General features: G+C 36.6%; 1 protein-coding gene across 8 annotated transcripts in view; it reads left to right on the forward strand.

Moving 5' to 3' along the window:
• The window catches only part of LAMA2 (laminin subunit alpha 2), a 623,859-nt gene that overhangs the window by 274,720 nt on the left and 322,440 nt on the right, over positions 1-26,699 (forward strand). For all 8 annotated transcript variants that reach the window (XM_045058020.1, XM_045058023.1, XM_045058022.1 and 5 more), the window contains exons 11-12: positions 10,208-10,348; positions 12,917-13,090. In XM_045058020.1, coding sequence (XP_044913955.1) covers positions 10,208-10,348; positions 12,917-13,090 — 315 coding nt within the window. The remainder of the gene's footprint in view (positions 1-10,207; positions 10,349-12,916; positions 13,091-26,699) is intronic.

The raw sequence follows: 26,699 nt of genomic DNA on the forward strand, positions 1-26,699 counted from the left end.
AGATGAAATAGGGGAGAAAGAATATCCAAGACATTATGGAGAGAAGAATTGTCAAGAGTTAAAGAAAATTATACATTTTCTGTTTGAAGAATATAAAAAAGAAATTCACCACCAAAGCTCCTAGTAGAAAGCCTGCCCACTGGTCAGGATTGAGCGAAAAAGTGTTAAATATATTAGATATCCTATATTTTTATCATACATATCATATGTACCAGAGACAAATATGTATCTATCCTATGTGCTAGAGACAAATATCAGATTATTGCTTGTGTTTACCATTCACAGCCCAACTTCATTGAAAAAAACTGCTCAATGATGCATATACTTTAGAAAGAAGAATATTCAACCCAGAAGAGAGTTATACTGGCTTGCAGAATGCAAGAATCAACCTATAAAACACAATAGCATTTCTATATATCAGTGATAACTAAATATAAAATGTAATGAAAATAATTAGAAAAGCAGCAAAACCTATATGATACCTAGAAATACATATTTAAAATGGAAATACTTTTTAAGGAGATTATCAAAGAACATAAGATTAAATCTTTATTTGATTTTTTTTAAGATAAAAATTTAAATGGGGAGGTAGCTAATACTATCCAATCCTGGTGAAAATCTGTAGAAATGGAAATGTTTACTACTGCTGTCATTTGGGGAAATTAGTACTACAACCTTAGGAAGGCAATAGGGCATCTAGTATTGTTAAGATAATGAAGTCCTGTCAGTCACCAACTCCACTGTAGACATTCATGCTAAAGAAACGTGTACAATTTGTAGAAAGAAGCAAATGAAAGATGTTCAACATATACCTCCTTGTTATAATAAAAATTATGGGGTGCCTGGGTGACTCAGTCAGTTAAGCATCCAACTTTGGCTCAGGTCATGATCTCACAGTTCGTGAGTTCAAGCCCTGCGTTGGGCTCTGTACTGACAGCTCAGATCCTGGAGCCTGCTTTGGATTCTGTGTCTCCCTCTCTTTCTGCCCCTCCCCTGCTCACACTCTGTCTCACTCTCTCAAAAATAAATAAACATTTAATTTTTAAAAAAATTTTAAATAAGTAAAATATGAATTTAATAAATGATAAATTTAATAAATACAAATAAAAATTAGAAAAAAATCTAAATATCCACAAATTAGTAAGAAAAATGAAGTGTAATATATTCATAAAATCTGACACAAGAAACAGTTCAAGTGAGTGAAATAGGTTCACATGTCTAAATATTGATTAATTTCGGAAACTTCAGGTAAAGTGAAGAAAACTAACATCATCATGTTATCATTTGTGTAAAGTTGTAAGACATAAAACAATTTTATGTTGAGTGAAAACACACAAATATAAATTTCAGAAGAGTAGTTAACTCTAGAGAAAATGGAAAGGGAACAGGACAGAAATGAAGTGAGGTTCAAATGTGCCTAAGTATTTCTTTAAAAATATATCTGAACCATACATGAAAAAAATGTTAATATTTTAACCTCTGGTTGTCATACATACTTTTCTGGTGCTTTAAAATAATTCCTAATTTAAAATTTCTTTAAGCAAAAGAAAATAAAATCTAATTAGAAAAGAGGTAAATGAAAATTTTAATATATATCAACTACTATCAATTTTACACATAGATTTTCTGTTATATTCTAGCTTAGACAATGATATTAATGAATAACATCCTCATTATAGTTCAAAATATGAAAACAATGCTAGCTCAAGACATGAAAATAGTTACTAATTTGTATGCATTATTAAAATTTTTGAAATTTCTCTATCTTCTTGTGCATTAAAAGAGGCAAGCATCCTCAGATATATAAGTCACTTGAATGTAAATGCTCTTCGACTTTTGTATTTATTTTAAGTACCACAGGCTAGAAATTGGCTCTTTTGAAGTTTGGTGTCATGTTATCAAAGTCAGTTGGATTTCAGACTCTGATACATAATATAAACTGACCTTGATCTAGGTTGGAACATGTCCTTTTATTTTTATCAAAGTCTTATAATAGAAAGATAAGTAGTGAAGTAAAAGATTAGATATCAAAGTGTATATTTCATTGTGCTTTGCTTTGGGTTTTTATTGCATTTTCAGTTAAGTCCTTACTGGCCCAAAAGCTTTTGTGATCTGACCTTGGGCTCTCTTCCCAGAATTTTCTTGAGCTTCAGTCACTGTCTCCCAGCCTTGCTTACATTCTTTGAGGCACCAAGCTCTTCCTAACTCTGGAATTTCAGAGTCTATTTAGATGGGTAGGAAAACCTCACACCTGGCCCATCCCTTGGCTTAACTAGGCAATTTTCAGGGCTCGCTTCCCTTTCTTAGCAAAGCTGGGACCCTAGATCTCCCATAGATATCATGCTTCTGCTGTAATCACTTCTAACATCTTTGTCTTTCCTTTATGATATCTTCACAACTTGCAATCTATTTAATATCTCACATCTGTTATATATTTTCTTCATCAATCAATAAGAAGCTGACAGTGACTCATACATAAAAAAGAAGGTAGAAAGGAAACTAAACAATTGTGAAGATTTGAAAATCACTTAAATTGGCTGATTCATATTTCTTAATCTAGAAAATGATGATATTAAATCCTTCTTACCTAGCTCTCAGTCGGTGAAATTATAGCAGTGAAGCCTTGTGCAAGTATAAGGGATCATCATAAATACCTACTCATTACTTTTTCTGTTTATTTGTATTTCTTTTTACAAGTAGAGGTAAGTTTTCATTCTTTTCCTCTAATTGGATTTTCGTGGTGTGTGCTAAGATTTTTAATGGTTTTGTATATTGCTTTTTTCCATTTCTATACAGAAATGATCACCTCATTAACTTGTTAGGCTCGAACCCTGGGCATTTCTACAAAAAGCTTTCAATTTATATATTTGATCCTGAATCTAAACTACAGATGTAAATTTTTTAGACTAAAAAGTTCATACAGGAATTTGTCTCTTACAACAGCCACAGTTAAAGAAATTATGTTAATCAATTTTGTAATATTAAAAGCTGAACTTGTGAAAAGTGAGAATGATTTTCTTTTCTTTTTTCTGTCTCCCTAACCTACCCACTATTTATTATTATTTAGCCACAGAACAATGTACTTAAAGAGTAAGCACTCAACAAATAGTGCTGATTAGCTAATTATCCTTCTTTTGTTAACTTCTTTAAATACTAGGATGCATTAGAATGAAGGGCAAAACAGAGGAAAATCTGTAATTGACTACAAACACCCCCCAAAACAAGCATGACTGCAACATTCCTGAAGCAATTATCACAAAACATAACTTAAATAGTCACTGGAGATCCTCTTGGTAACTTTGTCAATAGAATTCCCAGTTGACTAACAATCACAGTTAAACATGTACTGCTGAAGTTGTACCTAATTTATAAGAAGGCGGCTTCATGAGAATGGAGGCAGGGAAGCGATTGTGACTCCATTTCTCTAGAGAGAGGCTGTGTTGAGGAAACTCTAGCAAAAAGAAAATTGGTGTCAACCCAACAGTATCTGACTTTAAGAAAAAAGAACCTTATAAGGTTTTACTAATTCAACTATGTTTTCAGAGGAAAAGAGTACCAAAGGAAAAAGGGCAGTTATTATGAATATTTTGTAGGATGGCCACAACATATCTAATTATATACTCGGCTAAATATATTCTGTAGAAATATGTGTCTAAAGCACACTTTTCTCCCTAAAGCAATGAAAATTGGCTCTAAGAGGGGTTGAAGTACCATTTTCATTTTATGTATACGGCAAACATATTCATACAGTGTATTTGTACGTAGAGTATATCTGTGGACTTAAGATTTCATGGTAGGGATGATTATGAAAAAAAAAATAATGAAAGATGCTCCTTAGGGGCTTGATAATAAAATCTAGGTTGAGAACCACTGGTCTAAAGTGAAATTGTGCTTTTTTTTTTTATTATCACCATATAAGGAGGATAAAACTATTATATGGATTAATTATTTATCATAGAAAAATAATTGACTATTATTAGTTGTTATTTAGTTATTTTAATATAACCAATTAAAATAATGGTTTAGAAACCAAGAAAGTAGAATATTTGGTTTTAAGACAATATGGTGATATAAGGGAACATTAATCTCTAGGATGGAAGTCTGGAGCATTCTGGAAATTACCTGTGTCATAGGTTTAGATGTAAAAATGATCAATAAATTTGACTCTAAATAAATAATATATTATACATTTACTGGATTGACAAGAGCTGTCCGTTTGAATGAATGCTGAGAAAGGATAGATTAGACTCCCTTTTGTTTGAACAGAACAACCTTTAAAAATTTTATGAAAGTATATGTTAACTCTTTTCGAAGTTGATTAGTACAAAGGAGTGATAGAATAATAGCTAAAGGGGAGAGAAATCTCATAATGACTAAAAGAGCATTTAGGCTGGAAGTTGCAAACTCACCATCATTAGATATTGAAGATCAATTTCTTTCACACCTGTCTTATTTTTACTTCAGAGGCATAGAGGACTGTAGTGATGAATCTAGTGTCTGACTCAGGGCAAATACTCAGTAACCCTTTTAGGGAAAGGACTTCCTTCTACCTTGTAGTCAACGTGTTTCCCCTTACTCTTCCTTTGCTATAATTCTCCTGAAGGCATTTTTCTTTTTTTTTTTTTTTTCAATGTTTATTTATTTTTGGGACAGAGAGAGACAGAGCATGAACGGGGGAGGGGCAGAGAGAGAGGGAGACACAGAATCGGAAACAGGCTCCAGGCTCTGAGCCATCAGCCCAGAGCCTGATGCGGGGCTCGAACTCACGGACCGCGAGATCGTGACCTGGCTGAAGTCGGACGCTTAACCGACTGCGCCACCCAGGCGCCCCATGAAGGCATTTTTCTATTTCCTCTGGCTTCTCATATAATGCTTTATATGTAGAAGCTCACCTATGATTTGATAATGAGTGAGTAATAATAGCAAATAAAGGAATAGTGAGAAATAATGGATAGAGGTTTTAATAATGTAACATTGACACCATAGTGAATTAAATTGCTCAAGGAATTTACCCATAAAGCAAATGACTCACTCTCAATCTGAGAATCAAAAATTTAAGTCCTGGACCATTCATGTCAAAAGAATCTTCCAAAAATGAATCAAGACTACAATCAGGGCTGCTTCATGGATGGCATTGTTGATGAATAACAAAGAAGTTTTGAAAAAGCAATTATGTACCTGGGAACCCATAAAAAGAATTGAGACCCAAGCGGTCAAGACTGTATATGTTAGCACGCTACCAGAAGGTGGGGAACTTGTCTCTATGAAGGTTCAATATAAGTCCTGTAACACTATACCTTTGTGTTGGAATTGTGTCCCTTTAAAATATAGTAAATATCAACCACAATTTCTTTATTTAATATATTTTAAAGGGACACAATTCCAACACAAAGGTATAGTGTTACAGGACTTATATTGAACCTTCATAGAGACAAGTTCCCCGCCTTTTGTAGCAACGTGGATGGAACTGGAGAGTGTGATGCTAAGTGAAATAAGCCATACAGAGAAAGACAGATACCATATGGTTTCACTCTTATGTGGATCCTGAGAAACTTAACAGGAACCCATGGGGGAGGGGAAGGAAAAAAAAAAAGAAAGAGGTTAGAGTGGGAGAGAGCCAAAGCATAAGAGACTGTTAAAAACTGAGAACAAACTGAGGGTTGATGGGGGGTGGGAGGGAGGAGAGGGTGGGTGATGGGTATTGAGGAGGGCACCTTTTGGGATGAGCACTGGGTGTTGTATGGAAACCAATTTGTCAATAAATTTCATATATAAAAAAATAATAAAATAAAATAAAATATATTAAATATCAAATTGTGATTTCTTCTAGTATTCACTGTTTTGAAGCTTATGTTGTTTTAAAGAAAACTTTGGAAACACAATCCTTAAATAAGACATTACTTAGATATACTCTCTCAAGGGAGATTGGAAAAGGAAAAAGGAAGTAGAACCTAATATAACTAATTAATTCTATACAAGTTGAGACATGACCTGAAAGCAGAGTTCTGATGATCTAAAAATATTTTGTCACCAATACTTGGTCTTCCTGCCAGCCTCAAAACACCCTTTTAATTAGGCCATGAGGACACACATATAAGTAGGTACTATATCCACCATATTTACTATTTACTTTTGGCTTAATATTTATCTGTTGAAGAACCTGAGAACAGTCAGAACCAAGCACTTTTCAATTGAATGGATCAAGCTCCATCTGAATAGGAGTTATCACTCACTAAAGAAAAAAATATGGTGTAGACTCAAGACTAAACAAGTAGGAGTCTAGGAACTTAAAGTTGTGGCAATAAGCTGACATGCTGTGCAATCGTAAATAAGGTCTATTCAAATCTTATAGAAATGGATCATTACTTGTGAAGAGGGTTGAAGTGAGCATGAGGGTATAGAATAGGATTAGCATGAGGACCTGTAAAAAGGTCTAAAATATTTTGGCTTGAAGATTTGTCACAATAAACAAAAGAAACTATTACTTTGGGTAACATGTTTTTACAGGTATAATCACTCTATTATTTTTATCACGGTGTGTTGGGGCTTCCCAAGACCACACTCATTTTCAATGATTCACTAGAAGGACTCACAGGATTCTGAAAAGTTGTTACACTCGTGGTAATAGTTTTTTACAATAAAAGAATATTGATTAAAATCAGCAAGGACAAAGGAGCATAGGGAAGAGTCTAGAAGTCACCAAGTGCAAATTTCCAGTTATCCTTCCCAGTTGCATCATACAGACAGTATTTCTCCCAGCAACAATGTACGACAACACTTAGGAAGTATTCCCAACCAAGGAAACTCACCCAAGTCTTCCTGTTCAGGGTTTTTATTGGTAGGTCAATTACACAGATAATGGAGCACTCATATGACTGACCAGTCTCCAGTACTCCTAGAGATACAGTGTAGCTCATGGCGTCTGGTGGACAAAACTAGGCATTCACCATAAATTGCATTGTGAGCTAATAAATGTGGTGCAGGGTTCCAGGCAAACAACAGAAGACATTCACCATCAATCAATTGTTAGCATAAATTATCTGGTGTGACCCCTGGTCCTGGGTATACAAAACTATTTTTATCACACAGAATATTCCAAGGGCTTATAGGTTATCTCCCAGGAGCTGGTCAAGGGACAGTGTTTTCAGTTCAGTATCTTCAGGGTTTGAGCACTCCAAACATATTTAATTAACCCTTTACTGCACCATGAGAGAGTTCTTTGTACCAGTGTTTCCCATTTCATAGCCATTTTGCCGGTTCTTGCCAACTTAAGTGCCTCAGGTATAGTTCTGGTAATTTACCTCCTGCTGAATAACTTAATTCCTAAGGGAAAAGATCCCTATTTCTTCAGGAGTAGCCTTAAAAGTTCATTATATGCAGACAGGGACACTGGAAGCCAAGTCCCCAACCAGTGCTTTGCATCCAGAAGTATTATTTTTTTTATGTTTATTTTTGAGAGAGAGAGACAGAGTGCGAGTGGGGGAGGGGTAGAGAGACAGAGAGACACAGAACCTGAAGTAGGCTCTAGGCTCTGAGCTGTGAGCACAAACAGAACCTGATGTGGGGCTTGATGTCAAGAATTGTGAAATCATGACCTGAGCCACAGTCAGAGGCTTAACCGACTGAACCACCCAGGCACCCCCAGTATGTTTGTTTTGAAAGCATAAACGATGAATGAACCTTCTACTCTTTGAATTATTTATTGTTTCCAATATCATTGCTAACATGAGTCTCTCATTTTATCTCCTCCAATAGGTTGAATTTTTAAACCATGCTTCAAAATTCAGGTCAAATTTCACTCCTGCCACAAAGCGTCCTCAAGCCTTCATAGCACAATTAATCCCTCCTTCTGTGTTCCCATAATTTAACTGATTAATGAGTTGCATGATCCTATTCTGCCTTGCTTTCTGGTAGATTGTAAATGTAACATTTTACTCAGCTCTAGATGTTGGCTTTTAAAGACACATACATTGGGAAAAAAAAAAAAGAGAGAGAGAGGGCAGGAGCCAAACCATAAGAGACTCTTAAAAACTGAGAATAAACTGAGGGTTGATGGGGGGTGGGAGGGAGGGGAGGGTGGGTGATGGGCATTGAGGAGGGCACCTGTTGGAAGGAACACTGGGTGTTATATGGAAACCAATTTGGCAATAAATTGCATATTAAAATAAATAAAGACAGATACCTTGACCTATCCATCTTTATAGTCTCTAGAATCCCTACTCTAATGTGTTGCTTCTGGTTATTCATAAATTAATATTGAAACTATTTAATCATATTTTTCAAGGTTATTTTACCAGGTTAAATAGAAATCAGGAATATGTAACTAATGTCTGAAAATCTCAAATTGTTGAACTCAGTCTGAATCTCAGAGAAGTAGTTGTACAAGCTTTCAAATTAGAGTAAACGAAAAGTAGATTAGACCAAGTGCACGAGAACACAGTGCACAGAACAGCTGCACTGTGTCCTCAATGGGATAAGCTAAATTATAATTATAGTGATATTTCATCTTTCCTGCCTGTGTACTCTTCTGAAGAGTCTCCCAGCTTCAGGGCTTTGGGGACTTATTTGTCACCACAGGTCTGAAATTAGTTTGATTAGTTTTGCGGACATTTATTATCTCAAAATATCTGAAATCTACCTTAGTAGTAAAAACTGGAAAGAATGTCAGTAGCAATGATTTAAATTTGTGTATATATCAAGACGTTGAAATTTGACATGTGAACACAGGCCATGAGACACCCCTTTGTTTAGGTTCCCAGGAATATAGAAGTGATTGTGGTCCCAAGTGGGTCATAAAAATTAACAGTCAAAAAGTGACTTTCAAATGCATTGTTCTCTTGGATACAAGGAGAACTACTTTATTTGTTTATTCTTACAAAGTTCACTTTCTTCACAATCTTTCTTGTCCTCTCTTCTATTTTTTCTCCTATGTTTTTAGATTTTATCAACCCTATCTTCTGCCAAATTTGGGTTTATTCAAAAATAATTTTATTAAACATCTACTATATGCATAGCACCTTGTGTGAATGAAAAACACAACCACCAAGAGATTCATTTAAGTTTAATAAAATTTTATTTAGTTAGTGCTCCGTGTTGTACCATTTTCTGATACTATAAAAATTAGTAGGATAAGGTTTCTACCTCTGAATAGATTATGGTATAGAACTGGAGTGAACAATCCTGGAAGATATAGCTATGCTTTTTTGGTGGTTATCATAGAGCAATGTATAAAGGGCTATGGGAACACAGTTGAGAGAGAAGACCTCTAAGGAGAAGAAGCTTCAGAATTAAGGTAATGAGGGAATTCAAGAAGAGGAAAGATATGGAGCCAATGCAGGTGTAAAGGATACTGAGAATATGTTTCTTAGAAAGCAAGGAGCCTTTATTTAGAAGTTGTTAGTCAAGATTAACTGTTCTTTTCATTGAGAAATTGCAGCTTTCCCCATTTTTAATCAGATAATCAGCTTTCTCTGACCCGAGTCCACAGTAGAGAGGCCCATCTATACACAAAAAATTTTTCAGGATATTGGGACTAGAATTAATGATACCAATCTGAGCAGTCACTGAATGAGATTCATTTTTTCCCACAATATTACTATATGATTAACTGGCTACTCCAATGCATTAAGGGAAACACTGTGAATATTAACCAAGCAAAACTTTCCTCTTTTTCTGCTTAGTCCCATCAAGGGAATCTATGGCCATTCACCCCAGTTTCTCTCCTTGCCAGGTTCTTATGCTTGCCTCAAATATATGAATTTTTACTATGTAACGTAGAAAGGGTTTTGCCATCTGTATAATATCAACAGTCTGTCATACATCCATTAGTTTCATTCTCTAATTTTATCATATATCATGTGTTCTAAGCAGAAGTAGTTCAACAACAGAGAATGGTGAACCAGACTGACTTCATTTTAGTCAGTATGGCTTGCTGTTTGTATTTATCGTGGTATCTACTCCACACTCTTGACATACATGAAGAACAAAATTGGAGCTTTTACTACAACAGATTAGTATCCAGTATCCCTTCCCATCAGTATGGTTCGAAAAGATATAGCTTAATAAGGAGCTTTTGAGTAGATGTTTAAAATATTATACTTTAAATTCGGTTGAGAGGTAAAATGAAAAATACACAGTGTATCTTCCCTAAACGGAACTAAATAAAGACAGTCTTAATCTTGAAGGGCACCTGTGTTTCTATTTATAGGAGAATGTTGAAGGTGGGGACTGCAGTCGCTGTAAATCCGGCTTCTTCAACTTGCAAGAGGATAATCATAAAGGTTGTGACGAGTGTTTCTGTTCAGGGGTTTCAAACAGATGTCAGAGCTCCTACTGGACCTATGGCCATGTAAGCAATAGCCTTTTCATTCTGTACACAGTTCCACAGCCCTCCTTGCTATTGTTCTTTTTGTAAGAAATTAAACAATTTTTTCTGGTAGTAAGTTCCTCTTACAGTTATCACGAAACAGTGATGGAATATTCTTTCAAACGCTATTTGCGTACCTTTGATCAAAGACTTTAAGGTTTTGTTTGTAGCAGTGTGTGGCCTGGAATCTCTTAGAAATAACAAACATTAGCCTTTGCAGTGTCCATGATTACTGTGTGAGGCAGTAATGGAATTAACGTTGTTATATAGCCCCAGGGGCAGATGATTCAATAGAGAGAAAGAATCAGATTGTGATATGAAGAATTATGTATTCCATTCACCAATATTTTTGATATACAAATTAAGAAAAATTGTTCCCCATTGCTTTTGCAACTCTTCACAGTGGTTTGTGTCTCTATAGAGGAGGTATGAGAGGAAAATGGGACCCTCGGGGAATTTCGAATAGCCTGTGTGGCAGCTCTTAAGACTGCAGAGTGACAGGAAACAAGCTACAGAGAGAGAAGCCTAGAGGAGATTGAGAAAGTCTACCACCTGGGGTTGAGAATGCAAAGTTGGATTCTTATACTTGGAGAGCCACCGGAGGATTTTTATCAGGGGAGTGATTTGACCAGAGTTGTGTTCTACAAAGATCGTTATTTCAAGGAACTACCTTTCAACCACTCCTTCCGCTGTAATATTTTGAATACTTTCTGACTGTACTCTCATTTCTGAATTTGAATCCATACACCGTCAAATATATTGCCTCCAGAGCAGATTGCACAGAACCAACAGCAAATAGACATCTCTAGCCCACTTCCTCCTCTGTTTGTAGAGTTTCACTCCACCCTCTAGACTGCTCTGTTAACGTATCAAAGTTTTGTGATTAGCGGAAGAGCAGAAGTAGCACTCAGCCTTGGTGTTCAGCATCTAGGTCCACTGACATTTCCATTTCAGTCAGCTTTCTGGTAAGAACTTCCTCTGAATCTCACTGGTCTGTCCTAGAATGCCTGAAGGATGCTGTTGGAAAGGGGGAGAGAAGGAAGTAAGTAGCCTCTATCTGAAGATCTAACTAGCCAGTACGTTTTTATTTGGTCTTTCTCTTTGGACCATGGCAGTTCCAGCAACTGCCTTTGGGAGAATCAAATGACCTCTACATGAAAAAAAAAATTAAAAATACTTCATGCACATATTATCATCATCACTATTCTGCTCCCCATCACCCACAACACCAAGCCACTCACACACATCTAAGTAGGCCCCTGGTAGCCACAAAGCTCAGTATCTTGTGTTTTGTCCCAGCTAGGTAGGACAGTCTAAATTAGAATTGTAGCTGTATACCTGCTCCTGGCCAGAGTCTAAAGATGGAAAAGCAAATCACCGCGTGTGTTTCCGATTTTTCCTTTAAGGCTCCTTCCTTTTCTGGGACAAGGATCTAGGCTATGAGTTTCTGTAGTACTCTGACCCCATGGGAAGGACTAGGTATAGTATTTTGAGCTGTGGCCATAGCAACAGGCTGGTGGATTCAAATGTTCTCAAGCCTCAAAATCGAAATTTAATTAAGGGGAAGGTTGGAAATACTAAATGAAAAGCTACCTTTCATGCACTTGCATGTTGTATTTCTTTTCTTCCTCTGCTTTACAAATATATGTAATACCTTTTGAAATATTATTTTCCATAAGCAACAGGAAATTATTAGTGAAATGGAAAATATGAAATTGAGAATCCAATTGTCTGATAATTTGTATAACATTATAATCATCGTGTAACTTTGAAGGAATTTCTATTTTTTAAGAAAGAAGTATTTGGAATCATAACTTCTTAAAAGCATTGGATCGGGGCACCTTAGTGGCTCAGTTGGTTGAGCATCTGACCTCAGCTCAGGTCATGATCTCACTGCTTGTGGGTTTAAGCCCCGCATCAGGCTCTGTGCTCAGACCCTGGAGCCTGCTTCAGATTCTGTCTTTGCCTCTCTGCCCCTCCCCTGCTCGTGCTCTCTCTCTCTCAAATGTCAAGTAAAACATTTAAAAAAATGTTTTAAAGGGGCGCCTGGGTGGCGCAGTCGGTTAAGCGTCCGACTTCAGCCAGGTCACGATCTCGCACTCCGTGAGTTCGAGCCCTGCGTCGGGCTCTGGGCTGATGGCTCAGAGCCTGGAGCCTGTTTCCGTTTCTGTGTCTCCCTCTCTCTCTGCCCCTCGCCCGTTCATGCTCTGTCTCTCTCTGTCCCAACAAATAAATAAACGTTGAAAAAAAAATTTTAAAAAAAATAAAAAATAAAAAAATGTTTTAAAGCATTGGATCAATAAAACTAGATTATTCCGTATTACTATTCAAACTCCTAGAACCATCAAGAAAATAATGAGAATCTATAATGAGTACATATGATAAATTTCATATTTTCCACAAGTCTTATATTTTTCTAAACTTTTATAGTTTTAAGGGTTTTTTTATTTCCAAAAAATTGACACTATACGGAATATGGAAGAGAAAGAAAAGGATATGACTTTTACTTTTGTTTTTCCTAAATAACGATGATTGTGTGTTTTCTTGAAGATACAAGACATGAGCGGCTGGTACCTAACTGACCTCTCTGGCCACATTCGAGTGGCTCCCCGGCAGGATGACTCAGAGTCAGCTCAGCAGATCAGCATCAGCAATGTGGAAGCCCAGCGTTCCCTGCCACAGAGGTACTACTGGAGTGCACCAGCTCTGTATCTGGGAAACAAAGTAAGTCCAGACAGTGCTGGCTTCCTGTCACTTTGCTTTAGCTGATCAATAACGAGTTTCATTAAGTAGTTTTTTTAAGAAAAGTCAAAACAAATTGATGGTGTGTTGTGTTGCCAGAAGCAACTAGATCAGTTTTAGTTGGGTATTTCGCCCAGGATCCATGGGAGAAGAATGTATACCAAGAGTTAACGGGCTATGGCATCTGTAGGTCACAACTTTACATAGTTGGTGTTCTGTACTCACTTGGTTTTTTGGCAGTTTCCAACTCATTTTTATGCGAACTTTTTGAATGAATGACTAAACTAATGAAGACTCTAGGATATTTTTGCAAAACCTCTCAGATGATTTTGCAAAACCAATTATAAATATTGAAAGAAACTGTGTTGCATTTACTTGAAATAGCTGTTTTTCTAGAGTTGCCTATGGTGGGATGCTTACTGGAGTTTTCGTCATCTGTGTCTATTTTATTTCAAAACTGATATTCAAGAGAGCTAATTCTTCTATCTTGCATGAATGTTAATTGGAAATGAAATATATTACGTAACTAACTTAATGCTTGCCATGAAGTCTATGTAAACAACATATTTCCTGGAGCTCAGAGAGAAAACTACCCTAAAAGAAGTGCCAGGTTGAAAGCCCGTTTGTTTTAAAGCCCGCCACAGGTATATAAAAACATACACAGATAAACAAATGTAGCAGTCTTGGAAATGCAGGTGTTTTTTGTTGTTGTTGTTCTGTTGTAGATTAACTCTATCTAGATAGGTGCCTTGGTTTTTACCATTTTATTTTATTTTGCCTAATAATTTGTTGGAAACCAATTTGGTACAGTAATTCTGTGAAAGTTAATACCTTATGGGCTGATGGTTACATCACTAATCATATCAGAAACTGCAGCAGTCACAGAAAAATCCCTTAGCAAATCGATGCTGTGTAAGCCTGTATGTTTTCACCTAGAGGATTATTGTGTTACTTTGGAAGAAATTTTCTTTGATTAAACAAACAAAATATATTTACTGTTAGTGGTTCTCTTGCATGGCATATGACTTATTGAGGAAGAAAAACTTAGTAGTTCACATGTTAGTGAACGCAAACTGGTTGGTGGTTTTAGCTAATTAAAAAAAAATTAACTAGTGGCCAATTTCTTTCTTTTTTTTTTTTTTTAAGGTTTTTAATGTTTATTTTTGAGAGAGGGAGACAGAGACAGTGTGAGCGGGGAAGGGGCAAAGAGAGAGGGAGACACAGAATCCAAAGCAGGCTCCAGGCTCTGAGCTGTCAGCACAGAGCCCAATGCAGGGCTTGAACTCAATGCCAGATCATGACCTGAGCCAAAGTCGGACACTTAACCGACTAAGCCACCCAGGTGCCAATCTTTTTTTTTTTTAAGTGCTTATTTATTTTTGAGAGAGAAAGTCAGAGTGCAAGCAGGGGAGGGGCAGAGAGAGAGGGAGATACAGAATCTGAAGCAGGCTCCAGGCTCTGAGCTGTCAGCACAGAGCCTGATGTAGAGCTGGAACATAAACTGCGAGATGATGACCTGCGCCGAAGTCAGATGCTTAACCCACTAAGGCATCCAGATGCCCCAACTAGTGGCCAGTTTCTTATTTTGAGCAGACTTCTAAATGCTATTATGAAAAATGTGTTAATGAATAAAACCCATTTTTCAATGAATATGTACTTTAAAATAGACAGTGTATATTGCATAAAATTCTACAGCTATAATAAAAAATCCAGTTAAACTTATATTTGCAAGGTCTTTTACAACAAAAAGTCATTCCATCTTGTTCTATTTTGAAACCTCCTGTATTCCCAACAAGAATAAAATAGCACATAAGTCTTGAATATCCACAGCTTAAAATTGCCAATAAATAAATAAATAAATAAATAAATAAATAAATAAATAAATAAAAAAACATAGATAAACGTCCAATTTTTTTCTGCTCTGAGGAGTTCAGAGAAGAGCCTTGGGTCAAAATTGGATAAGTTTCAAAGGTCTTATTTTTCTTACAATAGTGAAACTTATTTAAGAATAGCTTATCATAGAATATTCTTAACCACATTTTCCATATTTTTTCTTGGGTCATATGTGTTTTCTTTCTGTTGGCTGAAAATCAAACTGACATAAGCATGGAAGCTAATGGGATATTAAATAACACCAGAGCAAAGAATTTGGACATCCTGTTCCTAGATGTTGGTGCCCAAAGATAACTTCCTTTATCCTGGCTGAACTGTTCCTTATAACCACCCACAACGAAGTCCTTCATATTCCTCCACAGATCATTTTCACTTCAAAACACTGTGCTTCTCTCCCTCTCTAACTTTTTCCCCCCTTTCCCTCCCCCATGGTCTTCTGTCAAGTTTCTCAGGATCCACATAAGAGTGAAAACATATGGTATCTGTCTTTCTCTGTATGACTTATTTCACTAACCATAAGAGACTCTTAAAGACAGAATAAACTGAGGGTTGATGGGGGGTGGGAGGGAGGGGAAAGTGGGTGATGGGAATGGAGGAGGGCACCTGTTGGGATGAGCACTGGGTATTGTATGGAAACCGATTTGACAATAAATCTCATATTAAAAAAAATAAAATAAACACTCAGCCAGAGGGAGGGGGGGAACCACTGTGCTTGCCTCTGCTTCAATTTCCACTCAGTGAACAAAATAATGGTAACAGGGTGTGCAAATTGTTTGAATACGGAAGACATTTTTTAATGTAATGTGGAAGCCCTTGGTGGTTTACTGTCAGATATCTCCGTATGAATGAAACAATTTGCCTTAATAACTGAACCATATAAATCTTTGATACTACAATAATACTGCAAGCTGTCACAAATTACCACCGTACATCTTAACTGCCACGTCACGTCACGTAAATTATAGTCATGGTGACATGCTTAGCTTGGTTGATTTAATATCTGCTAAGGAAATGGAAAATTGTAGGGCCTTGTTTATAAATTCAATAAAGCCACTTCTCTAAATAGTTGAGGCTAAATTCTTTACCAGTAATTGCTGTTCAGATCAGAGCCATTGCCAGAATCTGACAGAAATAGTCTATCAGGAAACCAGTGCATCTGCTTAGATACTGAATTTCATTTACACCCATGACCAGGAGGCTGTGGGTATATCATCCCACCTCCGCTTTTTTAGTGTTAATTCCAAAGTCAAAAAAAATATTTATGAGATGCTATTAGCTTTGCTAAATATTTGTGTAACCAATTTTCAAACATATTCCAAAGCGCTTGGTTAGAAGGCTACTTCTAACAGAAGGGAGATGTGCCATGCTTATTCTGTTATAACGAAGATGCCACATGCCATTCTTCCTTTTTTTTTTCTTCAGGAACCTGACTCCAAATAATAAAACTGCTCTCACATGGGATACACTTTGCTGACTGAGAGGCCCACCTGATTGTGATAAAACTCAAGAACGCTAGCCAGTCTAGCAAAGGAGTATTTTTTTATCCTAAGACACATTTTTATTGACTGCAGACCCTCTTTGGAGTCATGAGGCACACATAACCGAATACGTGTGTGTATGTGGGCGGGGGGGGGTAGTCATGAGGCCTGGAAAATCTTAGCACATTTTTATACTGCCCGTTCCATTTAAATATTTTCACCATCTCCCTTATGAGTTAATTCTTCAATAGCAATCTTGAAAATGTTTTTTTCTCACATGTGAGTGAATATCTAGCACAATTGGCACAATCAAGCGTTGGTTCCCCCTCACTCCTCATTTTAGAGAGTCAAGGAGGATTAAGTCAGCCACCTAGAGGGTTGTATGAGGCAGCATTTCATTTTCAAAATGCTTGGCAAATGTTAATGCTTGGTTGTAGGGCACTGGTTTACGCATGGGACTAGGCAGGAATGGAAAGATCTAGAGGGCAGAATCCTGCTGGTTTGCTACAGGCTACAGCTATTCAGAAACAGTTTGGGTATTTCGGAGTTGGAATAATTTACTGCTTTAGTAAACTAAGTGCTATTGGAACACTGAAATAGTCATTTACTTAAGGTTCCCCTAGTGGTCTGAAATAGTGCGACTTCCAAAAGCAATCCTCTCTGCATCTGTAAAGTTCCCTGAGAATCTGGCTTGGCCTGTCTACTCTTCCCGAATTACCATTCAGGTTTACAATTCTGTCTCTGAGCATTATTAAATTAATCTTATGTGATTTGTTCTTCACAGAACAATGCTTGTTTTCTACAACATTACGTTGTCGTTTTCTGTTTCTAGCTCAGAGAAAGAAGCTTTTAAATTGTTTCCTCTAGTTGCCAACAGTACCTATAGGCAAGCTTAAGATGCACATTATAAGTCTGCTGACAAAATAGCATCTGGCTTCTAAAAGAAATCTCTGGTACTTCCTTGTTGTGCTTGCTTGACTTTCAGTTCCATCTCTCAGATCTCAAATTGAACCTCTGGATTTGAAGGAGACTGATGTTTGAGATTTACAGGGTAGGGTCCTTCTTGTCACATAAAAGGAGCTCAACTAATATTTGGTGATTAATGCTCCATACTTAATAACAACAACAGCAGGCTTTTGTTTTTTTTTTTCCAAATAAAAGGATGGAGCTATTATTTATTCGTTTACTTATTTGGGTTTTTTAAAGTATTTAAATTCCAATTAGTTAACATACAGTGTAATATTAGTTTCAGGTGTACAATATAGTGATTCAATAGTTCTATACCACACCCAGGGCTCATCACAAGTGCACTCCTTAATCCCCATCACCTATTTAACCCATCCCCCCATCCACCTCCCCTCTGGGACCCATCAGTTTGTTCTCTATAGTTGACAGTCTGTTTCTTGGTTTGCCTGGCTTTTTTTCCCCGATGATCATTTGTTTTGTTTCTTAAATTCCACATATGAGTGAAATCATGACTCTTGACTTAGGATTTATGTCAGGGTTGAAAAATGATTTCAAACATGGTTAAAAAAAATTAAAAACTAATAAACATGATCCAATCTCCTCTCACTTAAGGTATTGTGGGGCGCCTGGGTGGCTCAGTCGGTTAGGCGTCCGACTTCGGCTCAGGTCATGATTTCACAGCTTGTGAGTTCGAGCCCTGCGTTGGACTCTGTGCTGACAGCTCAGAGCCTGGAGCCTGCTTCTCATTCTGTGTCTCCCTCTCTCTCTGCCCCTCCCCTGCTTGTGCTCTGTCTCTCTCTGTCTCTCAAAAATGAATAAATGTAAAAAACAAATTAAAAAAAAAAGAAGGTATTGTGTATGTGGGAGAATGGCATGACCATAAAAGTAAATAGGACAAATCAACGGTGGTTGAATTTTTATTCCATGAATCAGATCTCATTAAGAATGATTTGATGGGGCGCCTGGGTCACTCAGTCGGTTAAGCGTCCAACTTCAGCTCAGGTCGTGATCTCACTGTTTGCGAGTTCCAGCCCCACATCAGGCTCTGTGCTGACAGCTCAGAGTCTGGAGCCTGCTTCAGATTCTGTGTCTCCCTCCCTCTCTCTCTCTCTCTCTCCCTCCCGTGCTCATGCTCTGTCTCTCTCTGTCTGTCTCTCAATAATAAATAAATGTTAAAAAAAATTACAAAAAAAAGAGAATGATTTGGTAATAGAGTAGTACCAGGAAGATTTACTGCCTAGAACTAATCAAATGAATTGTTAGGGGTATATGAAGAAATATATTTATTAAAAATAAACAAAAAAGCCAAGCACTCACTTGTTGCCCATAGCTATAGTAAAGTCTACTATGCAACATTATCCTACCTACAAGGTCAAACATGCATATCTCCCAATCTTCCCTAACCTTATCATAAGAGTATCTTGATATTTTTTAAATTAAATGTATAAAGCACTAATTTTAGCATTGCAAATTATTACATAGAGGAGCATTTTAATATTCATATGCATCATTCTGTTTGTAGCACCTTATAATGAAGTACAATGAGAACAAAGATCACTGTTTCCAATTGAGCAACTAAACATGCACTAAATAGGAGAGCATTTAGTTTAACAGCAATTTGATGACAAAAATTAAGGAGTTTACTTAGCAGTAATATCAATATCAAAGTAACTTTAGGATAGTTACCAAAAAGTAGCAAGTGAAACAATTCCTGGAACCAACACAGAGCTGATAATAGTTCATTTTCCCACCACCTAAAATGAAACATCTTTATAATGGAGAGGACATCAGGTAAAGTACTCACAGAGTATTATCTTAGTAGAGGGGTTAAATTAGTCCTACACTACAGGCTACTCTAAATTCACCCTAACAAATATTAAAAGCAAACCTTAAAAGAAACCAACTTGCTCCAACTAAATTAGCTGCATGCCGGAACAAAGTCCAATACTACTTAATTACAACAAAATCCAACACCCAACACTATAAAATCAGCATGCCTGGCATCAAATCAAAAATGACCAGGCATGTAAACAAGCAGGGGCATATGAACCATAACCAGGAAGAAAATCAGTCAATGAAAACAGTCGCAAAAACGACAAGAAGATCATTCCAAGGCATATCTGAATTGAATTATTTAAAAAAAGAAAATGAGAGAGACAAAGAGAAAATCATAAAAGCAGCCAGAGGGGAAAAGAAGGCACATCGTGTACAGAAGAACAGAGATAAGAAAGATAGAAGATTCTTGTCAGATATGATGCAAACCAGAATACAGCACACGAATATTTTAAAGTATTGGGGAGGAAAGAAACAACAACATACAAAAAAGCAGTCCAGCATTCTTTAGCAGGCCAAAATATCCGTGAAAAAGAAAAGCAAACCAAGAGTTTTTCAGAGAAATAAAGGCTGAGCTACTTTTTCACCAACAAATTACACTAGGAAAAATGTAGAAAGTTTTTCTGGTGAAACGATTATGATGTCGGACGTTTGTCCCAACAAAAAGAAATTAAGAGTATCCAAAACAGTATAAAATAATGTTTTCTCCACGGATTGCACCTAACACAGGACCTCCGGCTAGTCATCTCTTTAGCCCTGGGGCTTACCACAGTGGTTACCGAATGAATAACAAAACACACAGAATTAAAATAGAATTTCAAGTATTCTTTGTACACACTTTTTTTGAAACGATGCAAAGGAAGACTATGCCATACGAAGAATATAAAAGTTTTTCCTTCTTCAACCCCCATCCCTCATCCCAAAACCAAAGAAAGGCAAAATCATCAATTAGAGAATTTCAATCAAATCTTAATGTAAAGCTACATTTTTTTCTATATCTTCTTAAATAAAACTTCATATCATGTTTTATGTGCAGCTCAGTGGAGAACCATAGGGAAGTGATGGATTGTTGCTTCTGGTACACTAGCCCTAGCTCTTGTGGGACAGACTCTCAGGATTCTTTAGTAGGTCAGTGTTATACCATTTTGGAACCTATCATAGCTAGAGTGTTCTTTATATACTGGGGTTTTTTCATCTATTTTTTTTTGTTAATAGTGGAAAGGGAAAGTGTGCAGGGAAGGATGGGAGACGGATATGTGTAAGGGGAAGGTGGCCTAAAGACAAAGAGAGAAGGTGGCCATCTATAAGCCAAGAAAGAAGTCTGGAACAGATTCTTCCTTCACAGCCCTTAGAAGAGACCAGTCCTGCTGACATCTTGATTGTGGACTAACAAACTCACACGTTATTTTCTTTCTTTCTTCGTTTTCGTGAGAATCGATTGAAAGGGATTAATTAAGTAAGGAGAAGTCATGGTCAGTTATTCTTAGCATTTTCATCCCTATGCCTTTCACAGATCTGATTAAAATTCTGGATATCTACCTTAGTAGTTTTATGATCTTGGACATATCCCATAATTTAGTTGAGTCTTCCATTATCTGCAAAATGAGAGTTCCAGCCTTAGAATTGTGCAAAGCCCTCTAAAACACCCTTAGCATGCAGAAGCTGTTCAATAAATGTCAGTTTCTTCATGAATTTCTATAGTTGTACACTGTAGGAATCTATATGTATCAGAGATAGTCTTTATATCAATTAAAGATGTTTGTTGCAGAACACTTTGACCCCTATTTATTGCCATCTGACAGAGCATCTGGTGGTGGTAAGGGACAAGATAACATTAAAGATAAAAATGGACAATCAGAGAGAGTTCATTTTAGCAAGCAAGTAGATTACATGACTTAAGCAGCAGCTTTGCAGATGTGAAAAAAAGATCAGTTAGCTAGCTTTTTGAGAAACCTGCCGAGCATTTGCACTTTATCTTGAAAGTACCAAAATAAAGCCAACAATCAACAATCATCGCTTCGTGTCTTTCCAGGAAAATAACTTGATAAGTATCTTACCACTCCTGTTTCACTGAAGGCATAGTATATAAACGAATTTGTAATTTCTACCCATCAGTAACTAATTAGACAAGTAAATTTTATAAGCATAATAAACACAGTCAACACCCTGCAGCTATAATGTCATTAAGGTGGTCATGTAGATAGATCCCAATTCAATACAACTGGTGTCCTTATAAAAAAGGAAAATGTAGAGACAGGGAGAATGTCAGTGGGACGATGAGGACAGCCAGCTACAAACCAGAGAAGGAGGACTGAAACACATCCTTCTCCCACAGCCTCAGAAGAAACCAGTCTTGCCAACACCTTTATTTAGGACTAGTAATCTCCAGAACTCTGAATAATGAACTTTTGTTGTTGAAGACACTCAGTTTGTCTTACTTTCTTATGGCAGCCCTAGCAAATAATACAAATAATACAAATAATAAAATATCAAATAATACAAATAATAAAATATCAATTCTTTTTAAAATCCCACACTTCTTATTGTTTTAATTTGTAGCAAACGGAAGGCTAATCTAATATCTAAAGAGGTTATAGAAATTGATGAGAAAGGCCAATGGTCCAACAAAAAAATGGGCAATAGATATGAACAGTTTATAGAAAAGGAAATACTTGCTGTATGCCTTAAACTTATACAGTGACGTATACCAATTATTTCTCAATGAAGGTGGAAAAATATAAAACAATGTTCAACCTGAATCGATATGATAACTACATTGAGAAATCATTTGTCATCTATCTTAGGAAAGAGAACAAAATGGACAGTACCGATTACTGAGACTTTAAAAAGACAAAGATCCTTATATATTAGTAGTGGGAATATACATTTATGCAATCCAAGAAAACCAATTTAGAAATCTTGACCAAAGTTACAAATGCACATTTGTTTCTATATTTATCTTCTGAAAATTTACCCTACTGGCATGTATAAACATGGGAAATGCAAAGTCATTCATTCATAAATGTGATGACCACAAAAATGTGTATCACTGAGAGCTAATTAAATGAGTTTGGGTACATACATGGACTGAAACACTATCAAACTTTAAATAAAGAAAGAAGTTCCTTGTATGCTACTATGGAATGATCCAAAGTACACGTTTCAGTAACTAAACCTGGAAGCAGAATAGTATGTATGTATGTGTGTGTGTATATATGTATATACCACCATTTGTTCAAAAAATAGTGGAGAACAAGAATATATATTTATAGCTATAAGGTTATTTATCTATTTAGAGTCGCAACTAGCATTTGAATTGAGGTGAGCTTGCCTCCAGAGACTGTCCATACCCTCTGTGAACAGAGTATTGTCAAAGATGTAAAATGTGATATTTTAACTACAACAGCCTTTCTTTTAATCTATTCTATTACAAACTATTGCTTCAGATTCTAGACTTTATTGTAAAATTCACTGCTTTAATGTGATCACTTAAATAAGTATTAAGTGCCCCAATCCTATAAGTTAAAAATTGGTTGGCATGCTTAATTAACCACGAGGATTTGAATAGCACTCTTCTCTTTCCAGATAGTTTCGGGGAATGCTATTGTTGTCAGCAGTGCCAACTGGAGAAGCATAAAGTTCACACATTTATTCCTGAGGTTTTCTCGTCACTTCCTGCAGTAGTAGTTGAGTTGAAGCAGGTGCTATCTTGCCTAACTTTTCCGGAAGTTCTTCTTCCATTCCCTGGGTCTGAGATTCCAAGTAGTTGAAATCTAGCATTTGTCACATGGAAAAAGGGGCTATGTGATAAGACCCCAATCTGAAATGTGATGAATTATTAAACAAGTAGTTTGTTGGGTGATTGAAAATTACCTGCAAAAGAGTGCTTATCTCCTTGAGGCACGTCAAAAGCTAACGGAATCGAGCCAATTAGACTGACTGTCTCTTCAATGAGTTGTGACCTCTCGATGGTAATAGCTTATTATGATGATAAATGAACCCATCTCTCCAACTGAAGCCTGAGTACACACTTCAGCAGTTTCCTTGAATCATGAGGCCATTACCTTTCAACTTCAGATCGACAGCAGTGACAGCCACGGGAGCAGAGAGCATGCATGACTAGACACAGATGATTGTTTTACGCAGATGAATATATTTACAGCTATTTCCAAAGAAATGGGACCTCCTGTATGTTGTGTGTTCACACCTGAAATATTTACCATATGACGTTTCCTTTATTAGGAAAAAGAACTACTTTCTGGCTATATCATCATTCTGAGATAACCAGGTTTTGCTCCCCCCGCCCCGCCCCAGTTTTTATTTGCTGTTTTCAGGGTTTGAATTCCTTATTCTTGTTGGTCTCCTGTTGGAGTAAAAATTTCAGAATAAAAAGAATATTTTCTTATATGAAAGATACTTGTAATATACACATAAGCATATATGTTTTTTAACTTATGAGCATGTATCTTTAATTAATTAATTAAATTCCGTTAAATTCCACAGCTTATATTTCATGTGGGCTGGGGGAATTACTCGGACTCTTATTTGTGGAGAACTTTTGCCAAGATTGCTGGTTTAAGAATCATGCAAGTGTAAATACTTTAATTCTTGTGGGTTTTTTTTTAAAGAGATATCAGAAATTCTTTAAGTACTTGCTGAAGCTTGATATCAGTGTTCTTATTCTGCTGTAGTGATATTTTGGTTTGAAGAGAATTAAAGGAGAAAGTGTTTTTTATTGTATATATAACAAAATACAATCTTCTAATTCCTCATAAATATTAGACAGATGTCAGCTGCCAACTTCCCAAATATAGTCTTAAAAAACCTGTTGACGAAGCAAAATAAGCTTATGAAGTTACTGCAGTAAGAGGAACACCAAACATCTTGACTGTGTTAGTAGTGTCGCAGAAGGTAAAGATCTGGGGAGGATATTCACTGGTTTTAGGGAAAAGGTTGGGTGATTTCAAGGTGGTTTTTACCCTGAAGGCATTTGGGCAGAGTTTATGATGCCATCGCCTTGGTTTTGTCAAAAGTGAGTGAGAGTGAGACCAGAATCTTGAATCAAGTGTTAAAGAGCATGTAATTAGTCTATAAGGAAGCCAGCTTAGATGGATCACAGTCCATGATCCAGGTTTTCTTGGAGCTTGTTTGGAAAAATGGTTTAAAAATAGAGCTTGGAGGGGCACCTGGGTGGCTCAGTTGGCTGAGTGCCCCACTCTTAATTTCAGCTCAGGTCATGATCTCAGGTTGTGGGATTGAACCCCACGTTGAGCCCTATGCTGAGTGTGGAGCCTGATTAATATTCTCTCTTTCCCTCTGCCACTCCCCGCTGCTCACACATACTGTCTCTCTGAAATAAAAAAAAAAAAATGTGGCACAAAGAAGATAGATTATATGTTGTTTAAACTAAACATGTGAAACCCATTATCATGTGAAGCTCAATCATCATCATGTGATTCTTTTTTGGAGTGAGGACAGAAGTGCTGTTGACCAATGTAGTCTCATGCTCTCTCTCTTCTTCTAAAACAAAAAAGAAAAGAAAGGAGAATAGAACGGAATTAAGTTAAATTAAATTATTAAATTACATTAAATTAGGTTGGAAATAATGCTTGTTCCCAGCACTAACACAAGAAAGAGAACTGTGTTGAGTTTAGTTCTCACAGAGTAGCTGTGTGATCATAGCATAGTTTTTCTGTGCCATTGTTTCCTCATGTATAAAGTGGAGATAGTAATACCCTCATCACAGAGTTATTCAAGACAATGCCTTACAACAAATAATAAGCACTCAGTATTGGCTATTATTATTAACTCCAGCTGGGCCTAATTTGAGGTCAGACATTATTCCACTGAAAATTTAGAAGAGCTGTACACACATAGGAAGGAAGAGAAGGAAGGAAGAATGTAAAGAAGAAAGGAAGAAAGGAGAGATGGAAAAAAATAAGGAAAGAAAGAAAGAGAGCAGGAAAGGGAAAAGGGTAGAAAGAATCTGCTCCCATTAATTTTTAGTGTATTTTGATTTAGATAGTCACTATTAGGACCTTTCTCTTTTAGTCCAAATTTGTCAAGAGGTGGTCTGGTCATCAAGTAAATGCCTTTTCTCCTGTGTCATCTGGGGCTGGATATGAAGTGATCATCAGCCTTGGTGTTCTAGAAATAAGTCCTTTATGATGAAATAGCACTGGAAATAGCCCACAAGCTAAAAGCTTTGTAGGCCATGGAAGGTCCCTGAGGCCATTTACTGCTTTAAGCTTATTTTTACTCATCATCACAGGAAACGAAATAAGTAGGGCATTGTTCTTCTTATATGAAATAGTTTTAAATTAAGATGTGATGGTTTTGTATAAAAGTCAAAATGCTTTCCTTGGCTTTTATTTTCAAAACAAATATAGAGATAAAATTTGATTATGTTAATATCCAGCCATGATTGTGCTCGTGATCAGAAATTCCTTTGAAACTTTACACAGGAAGCAATAGAGGGATTTCACGATCTAGCAGATATTTGGAGGATGCTGGGTGGAATAAGTGTTTGAAACAAGAAACAATTTTCTGTCATGCCAAATCCATGAACTTTATGCTTGGTGAACAATGTCTAGGCCAAGGAAAGTACAAACAGTTCTGTGAATGAACCCTGTGCCAGGCTGATCCCGTAAGACTTGGGAGGGACTGGGTTTGATTCCATGTGCCCGATTCGCATAATGCAGTCTTTTGACTTAACGGAGGTACGTCAGGTTAATAGGTTCAGAAAAAACATTAGGTGAACCTCTTCTTCTAAAATCTAGTTATGGCTACAACAGTATCTCAAGTAAGGTATTCAGGCCCCTGTGCATCAGTCACCTGGGGTCTTTATTGAAAGTGGATTACCGACCCTGTTCTGGATTCACTCAGTCAGAAGATCTGGGGGAAATGTGTGGAACTCTGCACTTCTAATAACTTCCTCAAGCGATTCTTTACCCATAAAATTTTGAACACCACTCTTTATGATTCCTTTGAAAAATTAGTGATGCTTAATTAAGCATTTGTAGGTGATTCCAGAGACTTAAAACTCCCAACACTTAAAAACAAAAGAATCGTGTAGCATGCCTTAGTCTGAATTCAGAGGTTGACTTTCTTACTCAATAGTTTAGCCTGTGTAAAGAAACCCTAAAATAACCCTATCTTAGCCACCACAAAATACATAAATCCAAATCTATTTATCAATCTCTTTACAAACAGAAACATACACACAATACACACGAATATACATATTCACATAGGAAAAGGTGAATCTTAGAAGCTGTTTTCTTCTGTAATAGGACATCTAAGATGTACTGCCATTAATATTTGGAATGAGGACACTTGGCAGGACCAGGATACAACATGAGGGTTAGGGACACTTTCAGATTCTAGAAGAGGTTCCAGCTCTCCCTGAATATGTGTTAACA

Source organism: Felis catus, chromosome B2 (genome assembly GCF_018350175.1).
Source record: "Felis catus isolate Fca126 chromosome B2, F.catus_Fca126_mat1.0, whole genome shotgun sequence".
In the NCBI taxonomy this organism is placed as follows: domain Eukaryota; kingdom Metazoa; phylum Chordata; class Mammalia; order Carnivora; family Felidae; genus Felis; species Felis catus.